Source organism: Anolis sagrei, chromosome 2 (genome assembly GCF_037176765.1).
Source record: "Anolis sagrei isolate rAnoSag1 chromosome 2, rAnoSag1.mat, whole genome shotgun sequence".
NCBI classification, from domain to species: Eukaryota; Metazoa; Chordata; class Lepidosauria; order Squamata; family Dactyloidae; genus Anolis; species Anolis sagrei.
The window spans coordinates 245,910,307-245,922,857 of NC_090022.1; the positions used below are offsets into that span (position 1 = coordinate 245,910,307).

Here is a 12,551-nt window from a genome sequence, read left to right on the forward strand (position 1 = left end):
ATCATTTAAGGCTGTTTACAACATTTTAAAACATCTCGATAAAGTTCTGCAAGTTATAAATATTAAATGTATGATTAATTTAAAGCACCACGTTAATACAAAATGTTAAATGTCTAGCACCTTCCTATAAACCCAATTACTTTCAGAAAGCTTGAACACTTTTTTTCAGCTGCAGGTAGAAGGACAACAGGAATTATGCTGAAACACTGGTTGGCCTCTGGAATGGATAAGTAAGGAAGGAGATGCAATGGTTCCTTAGTGTCCTCAATCACAGAATTGATCCAAATGAAATGTTTGATTCACTGACAAGTTACCAGTGATCAAACAGTGACTAGAAATTGGTAGAAAACTCAGACTAAGTCTGACAAAATAGTGGCTAGAGTTTATAGAACCACACACTTTCTGGCACTTCTGACAGAAAAAGCAAACAAAGCAAAAACATGTTTATGACAGTGTTGCATGTGCCCAGATTTGCACGTGTTCCAAATACTTGAAAGATCTATTATCATTTGACCCCAAATAGGAGTATATGAACCATTCAACAGTGAACAGTTTGCACTGCACTTTGCAGAAAAGAAACATATATCTGTTTCAAATGGGGGGACTGTAGTTGATAATACTCTACCTGTTCAGTAATAATGGACACCTTTCAATTTGTTCATCCCATGGATGTGAATAGGATATTTGGACTTGTGTGACTCATCCTTCCTGGCTGATAAAAGCAGCTGGGGTTAGTAGGTGGCATTGTATGATGGGTTAAAAAGAATAGTGAATGCCTCTCTATTACATTACGTGTTCTGATCAGCTGGATAGGGAAAGTGTGTGCTATAATGGATGTTTCTGCAGGATTCCTTGGAGAATTTTGAAGACATCAAACAGGGTTTCCTCTGGCTGATTCTCTGGGGTGTAACTTGAAGGAGTGTTTTAGTAGTAGGTCCAATCCTTCCTGTAGGGATGATGCTGGTAATGCTTGGAGATTTTTATTCTGTGCTCTGCTCATTAGCCAGTGTAATAGAACAGGGCTTCATTTTGTTGCAACCATACTGCCTGAAAGTAATGTAAAACCATGACATCCTCTGTGAAAGTTAAAAATACAGTGCAGCTATTAGCTATCTCCTGGCAGCTGCTTCTTTTTTTTCCGAAGACTGACATGTATCAACTTATTTAGCTATATTTTTCAATAAAAGGGTAAAAATGAAAATCATTTCATAATTAACCACCTCCCAGAGTGGAGCTAGAACTGGGAGCATAAGACACAATCAAAAGACTATTAATCAATAATACTGCAGTAACATTGAAGCGGTAGCAATAAAAGTAGTACTGGTACAGTAAGATAGCTACTTCTTAATAGTATAGTCATCCTTTAATAAGACAGTTTGGTATTTGCTGGCCATTTTAGTTTTGTTCTACATTTTAAAAAATCCCCAGAAAGAGATCTTTATAAAAGAAAAGGTGAGCTATAGAAGATATTCTATGATTCTATGAGTTTAATGCAAACTGGTAACATTGTCATCTGGATTGTCTATAAAAGGTAGGAGAACAAAGGATATCAGTTCCAGACTAAATTTCTAATGGGGAATAAGCCATTGAAATAACAGGAATTAACTATTTCCTCTGCAACAAAAACACAGGGAGGCTTACCTATGTCGATTTTCCATGTAGCTTGCATTTCTTTTAGAAGTCACATATCTCACATATTAGACATTTGTGTTTAGCATTAGTAGATAGAAAATTCCATTTTTCAAGAGGATTGGAGATGCTAACTATGCATGATGGTCCAGTGTACACAGTACTAAATGCCTTTTTAACATGACAGCTACTTTTTAGCTTTGAATATGTTTTTATGGATTTTAACTTAATTTTAACAAATACCATTGATACTTAATTCTGTTGTAATGTATGTAGATTTGTAATTTTTAAATTATGTTAAAATGCTTTTAATATACACTGCTTTGAGTCTCCTTGTAGAGAGAAAAAGCATAGTATTATTAGTAATCATCATCATCATCGTCACAATCCATTAGCAAGTGCTTTTCACCCCTTTTTAAATGGTCTTGCCATGTTTAAATTAGGCTCGAGATTAGAACAACACCAACTAGCCATAATTCAAATAAGAAAGGTTTACCACAGCTGGTAAATCATCAGCAATTATAAGATCTATCCACCAAAAGGTTGCAAGTTCGAAGCCCCGGGTTGGTGTGAGCTGTCAACTGTCAGCCTAGCTCATTGTTTACCTAAGCAATTCGAAAACAGCTTTAGTGGTGATTAGAGAAATTAGGTACCGCTAAAAGCAAGGGAGGTGTTTTACAACGCCATAAGGAAAAAAGATCAGAAAATGCTGGGTGACCAAAAGGAAGGAGGAAGTCCTGGCGACTCTTCATCATAGAGGATAAAGCAACAGCACCCCCTGGATTCGAGCTCAACCTTCAATGGCACCAAAAACAGTTGGACACCAAGTCAAAACAAACCACCTCCTTCTATTCTGTCTGTCTGTGTATTGTCTATACAAAGCGGCATTGAATGTTTGCTGTGTATGTGTACTGTGATCCGCCCTGAGTCCCCTTCGGGGTGAGAAGGGCAGAATATAAATAAAGTATAAATTATTACTATTACTATTATTATTATAAAACATGTCTTGTAGTATGAACTAATTGGGAAAATTTAATATTCATGGCATACTAAAATATTATCTTCAGATCATGATCCATTCTGGGTTATTCGTTATGGTGTGATCTACAATCTAGTTCTGCTGCGGAATGAACTTTCTGGGCACGTGAATCAAGAAGGATTGCGGAATGCTGCCTGGAGAGCTTTACAGAAACAAAAAGACATTGAAAAGGAGACCCGAGTCCTGAATGCTGTAAAAGTAGCTGAGGTAGGTGCCAAATCTAGTTTTAGCTCATTGCAGTCATTGTTCAAATATGAGTTGTATCATTAACCAGATTTTTTTTTAGAATTGAAAAAGAAGTGGTTAACCTTCCTGTGGAAACAGTAACATAGATGAGACAAGGTTTCAAATTAACTTTCTCTGCTTTGCTACCTGTCAGAGTAAAACCACATTTTTTAAAAAAAAACTAGCAGTTTAAAAAATTGGATGATATATTTAGCACTGTGTTTCATCATTAGATATTCATTAATGCTGTTTTGTTGAACCCAGACTATTTAGCATTTTAAAAAGACTGACATTATTTTTATAAATCTAAATGATGGATGGATTTTCATATGGGCCAGCACTTAAATATTATTACTACTGCTTTTTATATCGACCTGTTCCTTTATATCTCCTGCATCCTCCCACAAAGCTTTGCCAACCTGTCTGAAGACTTGATGAGGGGAGGTGTTTTTCTAAGTCCTCTCCAATGTCACCTCTTTCCCCAGTGGGAACTTCCTTCCAGCCCACTCCATATGCTTTAAAAGGTGTGGCTGTCAGTGTTGAAGTTTCCCTTGATCACAGCTATCTTATTGAGTAATTATCATTTAAATTAAGTTGCTGCCAAGTTGCAGTTGAATTCTGGTTTGTTATCTGAAGGTTCAGCATTCCTATTTCAGAAAATATAGGTAGGGAAATTTATCTGTTCCCATCAATTTTACTATTTCTCAGTTGCCAGACACATGCAAATAAGTGCACATTATTTTATGTCATAAATTCTATACTATATCACAAAGTATGTTCCAAATCACATTGCATTTCATCTACTTTCACTCCACTTTGTGCTTTTAACCCAATGACAATGATTCTGGAATTTCTTAGGTTGCCTGTGTCTATATTAGTGATACATTTCACTTCCCTCTTCCCTATTTGGAATTACCATCCCATCTGCCTTCAGAAAACCTTAAGAGACAGGAAATATTGGGAATTCATTGCACAAAACCACTATCCTGTGGCAGTCACGCATACAGGAATAGCAGATACATACCTGCACAAGCACCTTTGTTATCACAATTTTCCCTTTTTATCCAATAGCACTGACCTACTGATGCATGTTCCTTTATTCTTACTGCACACCCTCGTAACCTTGCCTTCCTGCACTTCCACTACTCCGTATTTTATTAATTTTTTTTACAAAGTTCCTGCAATGATGAACAACTCCCCAGCCGCAAATTACTGTAAAGTTTTTTTTAAAAGCTAGCTCTGGAATAACGGAGGGAAAGTGGGAGAGTGAAAGAGGAGGAGAATCTTGCTGTCAATTTAATGATTTCTCCCTTCTTTTATTCCCTTACACATATGAAAGTTCTTCATAAAGCAATTATAGTTCATTAGGAGCATACCACTTTTCTTTTTCATTTGAGGTTTTCATAATTATGTTATAAATACCTCACAAAAAAAATTCCTATCCATCATGAGCTCTTTTAGATATTTCTAGGCATAGTATCTCAACTATAGTATTTCCTTAAGCTTATTGAAATTGTCTTTCCTAAAGTCTAATGTTCAATTTCACTTTTCTCTGTATAGTGAATTCCAATGAAATATGGTCTCTGCCATCTGGGAATCACACTACTTTCTTCTCAGTGACCGATTCTTCCCTGTTGATAAGCATTAAGTCTAAAATAGTCTCCATTCCATTTCTGTTACCTTCTAGAAAATGAAATTGTTTCCAAAATAAGTAAGGAATTTGTTGCAACTTATATTCATGGTGAAGTCTCATGATATACTTTCCCAAAGAGAAAAATCTGTTTTATGTTACTATTTCTATTCCAAAGACTTTGTTTAGAAATATATAACAGTGACTTTCCCCCCTCGATGGATTGTCATCTTGTCATGGTATGGGGACTTGTGTGCGGGCAAAATTGTTGGGAGTCATGTACTTGTAGGGGAGTCTCTCTAGGCAGCAGGGCCACAAGGGAGGAACCAGACCAAACAAATCTGAAGACCACAGTGGCGGAGTAGGCAGATGATAACCTGTTACATGTTACAACGGCTGTGAAGGCAGAAGAAGGTTGCAACACATGAGAAGCCACTGCTGTCATGTTAATCAAGCCACTGGATGGGACCCTCATTCTGTGAAGACTGGGTGTTGATCGGCTGTACACTGATCTCCGCATATAAATCAAATTCACGCACAGGCGTCTTCAAAGAAAAACAAAACAAAACCAACATCTGGATATGGATTCAGTCATTCTACTTCAAAGTCTGAAGCAGTTGAGTAGTTTGGCAGCCCTTGGATGTGGATACTCTGCTCACCCCATATCAGGAGGGGCTAGAAAAGGTGCCCTAAACATAGTCTGCCTCTCTTATCCCTGACTGGACTGCCACATCCAGAGAGGTCACCACCTTGCAGCCAAAAAAGAAGGATGAACTTTGGAACATGGAATGCATGGACATTGTTGGACAACACAGGCAGTGAACACCCTGAACACAGGACTGCTATAATTGCAAAGGAGCTGAGATGCTTTAACAGTGACATAACAGTTCTTCAAGAGACATGGAGAGCAGAAGGGGGACAGCTGAAGGAAGAAAAAGGAGGTTACATTTTCTTCTGGAAGGGACTGACTGAAGAAGAACCGGCTTTGTTATCAGAAATGATTTGGTGAACCATCTGTCCACAGCACCCATCGGCATTAACAAATGGCACTAAACCTTCTGAATTAACTTTGCCAAAACCAACAGACAACTGTCATAAGTACCTACGCACCAACACTAGGTGCTGACGAAGACATCAAGGAAATTTTTTACTGTTGGCTGGATACCATCCTATCGGAGATATCTAAGGAGGACAAAATCATCCTCCTTGATGATTTTAACGCAAGAGTGGGATGACTTTGACCTGTGGTTAGGGACCATAGGAAAAGATGGGGTTGGAAACAGCAATCTGAATGGTATCCTGCTTCTCACCAAATTGGCAGAATACAACCTTGTCATCATCAATATGCTCTTCCACCAGAAAAAACAAGCTTAATACATTATGGAAGCACATCTGGTAAAAGCACTGGTACCTCTTAGACTATGTAATTATATGTGCCCGAGATTGTCACAATGTGCTTCTCACAAGAGCCATGACAGATGCCGATGACTACTCGACAGACCACAGGTTAATACGATTCATGATGGCCATCAAAATCACCCCCAAATGTAGACTCCAAGGAAGAAAGATAATGAACACCCAAAAGCCCTTCAAGAGCCCTCCAAATGAGCCCTTCTCCAAACAACATTCAAGGATCATCTACCCATAGAACATCCTGAAAATGTTTAGGAACATTCGAATAATCTGAAGACCTGCATCATCACATCCTGTGAGGAAACCATTGGATACCAAACTAAGAAACACCAAGATCGGTTTGTTGAAAATGATAACGAGATCCAACAGTTAATTGATAAGAAAAGGAAAGCCTTCAAAATATGACAAAGAGACACTAACTGCACTGCTAAGAAAAAGATCTATGCCAATGCAAAAAGCTGAGAACGACCAGAGAACTCAACAACATCTGATGGACATCACCATGTCTATGATGCATGGGGATTTTTTAATGCCACAAAGGTGAACTATGGTCCAACAAATCATAGCATACACTCTCTATGTTCATCAGATGGAATCAAACTTCAGAAGGATAAAAAATGTACTACATTGGAAAGAGCACTGCCATAATCTCCTTAAACGCAGTTCCAAGGTGGCTGAAGAGGTTCTCTTGCAAGTCTCACAACAACAAATCAGAGATGAGCTTGCAGCACTGCCTAGTTTGGGGGAAGTCAGCAAAGCCATCAGTCAACTAAAAAATAACAAAGCTAGTGTACCTGATGGGATCCCTACTGAAATCTTTAAAGAGGGTAGACCTGAGCTGAGACAACTCAACCAGCTCATTGAAAAAGTGTGGGCAACCAAGAAAATCCCAGCAGACTTCAAGGATCATCAACATATGTGGCCATGTGAAAGCAAATTACTGTTTCTTAGAAAGTAGATTTTGTTCTCCGTAATACAAGGTGAAATTACAGAAATAAGCTCTATAATTCCGACAGGTGAGAAAGATAAATTTGCTATAAGCAATGTCTGCAGTAAAGTTAAATTATACATTAAACACTCTTATTATCTCAGGAAATTAGATAAGAATGTCTGATTTATTTAAATGAGAGAGGAATAGGCCGAGGGAATTTAAAATGCAACACTTTGATAGCCTAGGCTGAGGACACAGGGGAATTTGTCTGGCAAACCTCCTACGCATTCTTGTCAAACTCTTTTGGGTTATTTGCCTTTGGTCAATTTAGTAAATGAAATGAAGAAAAGAGATGCAGTTTATGCTGTATAAGTTTCAATGAGGAAAAGAGCAAAGAAGTTGAAGTGATAATATGTGTTGTACTCTGCTGTTAATAGCAAGTTCGCACAGATTCAAGGAAGAGTACAAATCGGGAGTCAGTTATAGTGTGACTTCTCCTAGACCATGGTGTAATAATATAAATTATCTGTGAAGCAAATCTACTGAACTAAAATTCATATGTATAAGTTGAACACTCCTTATTTGGAATTTTGAAATTCATAATACTTCTAAATCCAAAGTTATCCACATCAGTAGCTGAGATAGTGGCACTATTGCTTTCTGATGATTCAGTATACTCAGACTTTGTTTTATGCACAATTCTAGGATTGTGGATGCTACCGGTCACATATCTGTTTCAGTCATAACCAAGTCATTAACATCAACCTGGGCAATGCTGGATAAATTGCTTAGTGATATGAATAAACATCAGTTGTTAGGTTGTCTCCTTAAAAATGTACACAATTGCCATTGACAGTGCTTTTCCATTGACAGTGCTTTTAGCAGCATTCATGATACCGACAACTTAACAGGGTAATCATCAAAAGTATTGCATGATTTTGGTGGGCACACAACAGTGCTGCTTCACCACCCCTTGGTCTTGGAGCTGAACTTCTAAATGGGGAGAGAATTCTGCCCTCCTGGAGATCAGTAGCTGTCTCGAGTTTAAAAAAAAAATTAAGAAAAATCTTTTTTACTTTAAATATTGGAAGAGTGAGAGAGATGGGCAAACACCTTCCATAATGCCACTTCTGTGCTGGCAGAAGGAGCTGGGGATCACTGCACAGGCATGTTGTGGCACTGGGGCATGATGATGATGGTGGTGGTGATGATGATGATGATAATAATAATAATAATAATAGTAATAATTTTATTTCTTATTGCCTCTCCTCATGGCTTGAAGTGGATTACAGAATAATTAAAACACATTAACATTGTAAAAATACCACAAATAAACATATTGAAATGTATTTCTATAAAAGATACTTATTAACAGAGGTTAAACAAAGGACATAAGTTTAAAATTAATGCTTAAAACTGACTGGGTAGGCCTTCCAGAAGAGATAGCTCTTTAGATGATTTTAAATTCCGAGAACTCATTTAGCTGTCAGAACTCTTCCGGCAGGTCGTTCCATAGTCTTGGGTGGCTGCTGAAACGGTTCTCTGTGTCTCGATCACCAGTCAGGTTCTGGCTAGTTAGAGTAACCTTCCCCCAGATGAACCTAAGTGTTTGGGGTGGATTGTATGACTCCTGGTGTGAGAGAATTGGCCGTCTGCAAGGACGTTGCCCAGGGGATGCCTGGATGATTTGATGTTTTTATCATCCTTGTGGGAGGCTTCTCTCATGTCCCTGAATGAAGAGCTGGAGCTGATAGAGGGAGCTCATCCACCTCTCCCCAGATTCGAACCTGTGACCTGTTGGTCTTCAGTCCTGCTGGCACAGGGGTTTAACCCACTGCGCCACTGGGGGCTCCATGGGAGAAGGTGATACTTTAGGTAACCTGGAAATCAAACCATGTAGGGCTTTAAAGGTCAAAACTAAACGTTTGTATTCTGCCTGGAAACTAATTGGCAGACAATGGAATGACTTTATGATAGATGTAATATGCTCACTCCTAGATGTTCCTCTAACCAATCTGGCTGCTGTATTTTGAACAAACTGGAGTTTTTGAACTTAATACAAAGGTGGCCCTATGTAAAGCACATTGCAGAAGTTCAACCTTGAGGTTACCTGCACATGCACTACTATTAAGGGCTATTGAAGGGATTCGCCCAACAATATCAGGGGATAAGGTTTGTTGTAGAGGTGGTGGACTGGCAATGGGTGCCACATGGTGTATAATAGTGGCTGTCACAAAAGGTCACAGTTCTGTTTCTAAGCCTGTTTTCCTGTCCCAAGTGTATGCATTGAGTTAGGCTTGAAACAAGGAGGTAGACTTCTCTCTTGCAATCTATACAATGGGAATTCTTGTGTTGTTTATCAATGCCAAGGCCAATCACAAACACTTTTTCATTGTCTTGTCTTCTGTGTCTTCTGTGACAAATGGATTTGATTTCCAAATCTAGGTCTATGTCTCAAAGCCTTGTAAATGTAACATATTTCTTGGGACCTGAGTACATTCTTACTGATTTTAATTCTGTTCTTTTCTAGTCCCTTCTCTTCTACTGTCTCAGACAATATATTTACAAACTTCTCTCTCTCTCTCTCTCTCCCCCCACCCCAAATACACACACCCTTAGCAGTTAAAAATGGCAAGCATTTCTTAACATTTTTAAATTCTGGTGTACTAAAATCTATCACTTGAGCAACAAACGTGTATATTCATATATATTTAAAATTTAAATGCACTTTGAATTGCTTTGTCCCATCAAGGCTATGTAACTCCTAAATTAAGGGGATCCTCTAGGGAAAAGAGGGCATGCCAGAACTCATCCATTCTGAATTGTTTGCATTTTATGTTGGATTTCTGAGCACTTTGGAGATTTCAAAGCAGCAGATCAGTGAAATCCAGCTGAGTGCATGCTGGCACATAACACAATGAAGAAAGAAGACAGTCAGCTGCTCCTAAAAGTTAGACAAAAAGGCTGTCCTGAATTAATATTTTAGAAGGAGGTTTAATTTTATATCCAAGTTTGATTTTGTAAAGATAGCAAACCAATTTCCATACTGTTTACCCAATACTTTTGTGTGTCTTTTTTGTATAATATGTATATCATAGATGTACTGAATATATATTACAGCTTGCACTGTATATTCCATATGCAATATATGTGTGCTTGTGTATGCATACAGATGCACAGCTACTTATGTTTATAAGATGAAAGAAAAATCAAATGAATCCAGACTAAAAATGAAAGTGCCTTGGGTAAAAGATCATAACTAATATAGGCAGCTGTTTATCTTTTTATAGTAACTAGGAACATGTTTGATAGAAAATACACATTGGTGCTAGTGTTTCAGTCTGGAAATAGATGTTAAAGCAGCTGAAAATAACATTTGCAGGTCTCCTTTTCTCCCACTGTCATGTCAAGTGCTCACCTAACACAGAAAACGTGATGTGATACTATTAATCACTCCGTACCTTTCCCCATTTCTTCTTCAGTTTGTTAGTTGCATCTTGTAGAACAAGAAGTCACACATAAGGATCTCCCGGGGGGGGGGGGGGGGGAGGGGATTACCTTTTTTTTAGCAGCAGTACTACCTCTGCTAAAATATTTGAGCCCAAGGGGAAAGGTAAAATTCCCCAAAGCTTAACCTAATATTAAATACACTTGGAACTTATTATTGAATGAGAGGAATGGAACTGAACTGAACTGATAAGAAGCTTAACTAAAGCTACAGCAGTGTAACTCCTCTGTACACCTGCCCACATTGGAGTGTATCTTGGCACATTACGCAATCTGGGCAGAGAAACGCCTACAGGCAAATTCGGACAGATTATTACTCACTTATATATATTTATAAAATGTCAAGTTCATTGTTTCCTCCCCAGCCACTCTTTGTGTTTGAGGCTGATGCTGCAGTGTTTATCACATGCTGAAATCTTAAGCTCACTTATACAGAAGCTCCAGTTAAATCAGGGTGGCTTATTTTCAGAGCTCCCTTGTAACCACTAGCAGCATGAAGAACAAGAAAAATGCTAACATGTATGATGTCATCATCTTTCTTTAAAATTCGGCACAGAAATGCAACATTACCTCTTGATTGCAGCTTGATTTTTTTTATATAACCGCAACTTGATCAGAAGCACAGAATGAATAGCAGGAATTCATGAAAGGCGAAAAAAGCTGAAAACATAACCACTTAACATCGGGCCTTTCTAAACAATCCATTTATAGTGCAATAAAAGAGCATTTGTGACTCATTTCCTTCAGGGGAGTGCAGACATATCTTTCTCCAAGGAAGTGCTTTTCTTCTAGGAGCCTCATTTTCCCAGCATCCAAAATATGGTATTTGGAAAGGCCCTTGGTGAGCTAAGAGCCCTTTCTGAATGTGATTTATTCTCCTTCAGCATAGGTGTGTTCAGCATTTTAATGAGTTCTCTTCCCTCAGCAGACCGGAGGACATTTTCCCAAACCTTTTGATGTAAAGAAATATGGTCAGGGCACTTTGGACATCTGCAAAATGATTGAAATCAGGCTGCATGTCCTTCCAGGTTATGCAGCAAAATTAAGCTGCTTCAAGTAATTAAATTTTGTGGATATTAAACCATGATAATATAGCATTTCAAACTTAATTTGCTTAATGAAACAGAAGGTTTCTTTCCTTTCACTAATTTCTTTAATGGCTATTTATTTTTATGATTTATTTGTCTTTTATCTTGAAGATCATTATAGAGATATATCAATGTCTGCTAAACTGAAAAAGCGACCTCTATCTTGCCTGGGACACTTCCACTTGTGTATGTGAGGAATGGCTGGAACTACCTATTGAGCCTATCACTGAATCGTTGCCCACTCATCATGAGATATTTTGTACTTTGGCCCTTATAAATTGTACACATTTCTTTCAGCCATTCCTTTCCATTTCCCCCCTCAGTAAAATACCCCGAATATCTGATTGGAGAAGGCAGACCTTGCAAAATTTACTTTTATGCACAACACAATCCTCAGCTACAGAATCAGTCTAAGGGCCCTTCCAGACAGGGCCCAAAATGTGGGCCCTGTTGGACTTTTACCTGAGGTGTCCAAATGACATCTCAGGTAAAAAAGAATAATTTAAGACAAAGCAGGTAAACCCTGCTTTGACCCAAATTATTTAGATACCCCATTAAACCCAGGCCTTCTTGAAAGGCCCAGGTCTAATGGGGTCTGGGTCCAGTGAGGACAGACTACTAGAGTTGTTTTTGCAGTCTCCGTTGTCTGTCATCACAGCCCAATTCACGTCTTCAGGTTCCATGAGGGCACCCCCTTCTCCCCCCAAAAGCCCTCCTGGTGCATAGAATTGACGCACCCGGAAGTGAGGGGGGGATTTGCTTGTCCCCCATGCCTTCCGCCATGTCATTTTTATGTGCCAGGAGGTCTCATGGTGACCCGGTAACTTTTTATTTTGTTTTAAGGCTTTTAGGGGTTTTTTTGGGTGGTGGTGGTGGAATAGTTACTGCACTGGAATAGGGACAACCCTCAGGAAAGCCTGCATCTTTGGGTGCCCATGGGGACTTAAACCCACTTCGGAGCATTTTTATTTATTTATTTACAGCTTTTTATTTATTTACAGCTTTTTATACTCTGCCCTTCTAACCCCACAGGGGAATCAGGGCGGATTACAGTGTACACATATATGGCAAACACTCAATGCTAATTTT

At 38.6% G+C, this 12,551-nt stretch overlaps 1 protein-coding gene across 1 annotated transcript in view; it reads left to right on the forward strand.

The window, feature by feature from the left end:
• TMEM232 (transmembrane protein 232) overlaps positions 1 to 12,551 on the forward strand; it is a 152,655-nt gene that overhangs the window by 56,922 nt on the left and 83,182 nt on the right. Inside the window, exon 10 of the mRNA XM_067464496.1 lies at positions 2,697 to 2,875. Within this exon, the coding sequence (XP_067320597.1) occupies positions 2,697 to 2,875 (179 nt within the window). The remainder of the gene's footprint in view (positions 1 to 2,696; positions 2,876 to 12,551) is intronic.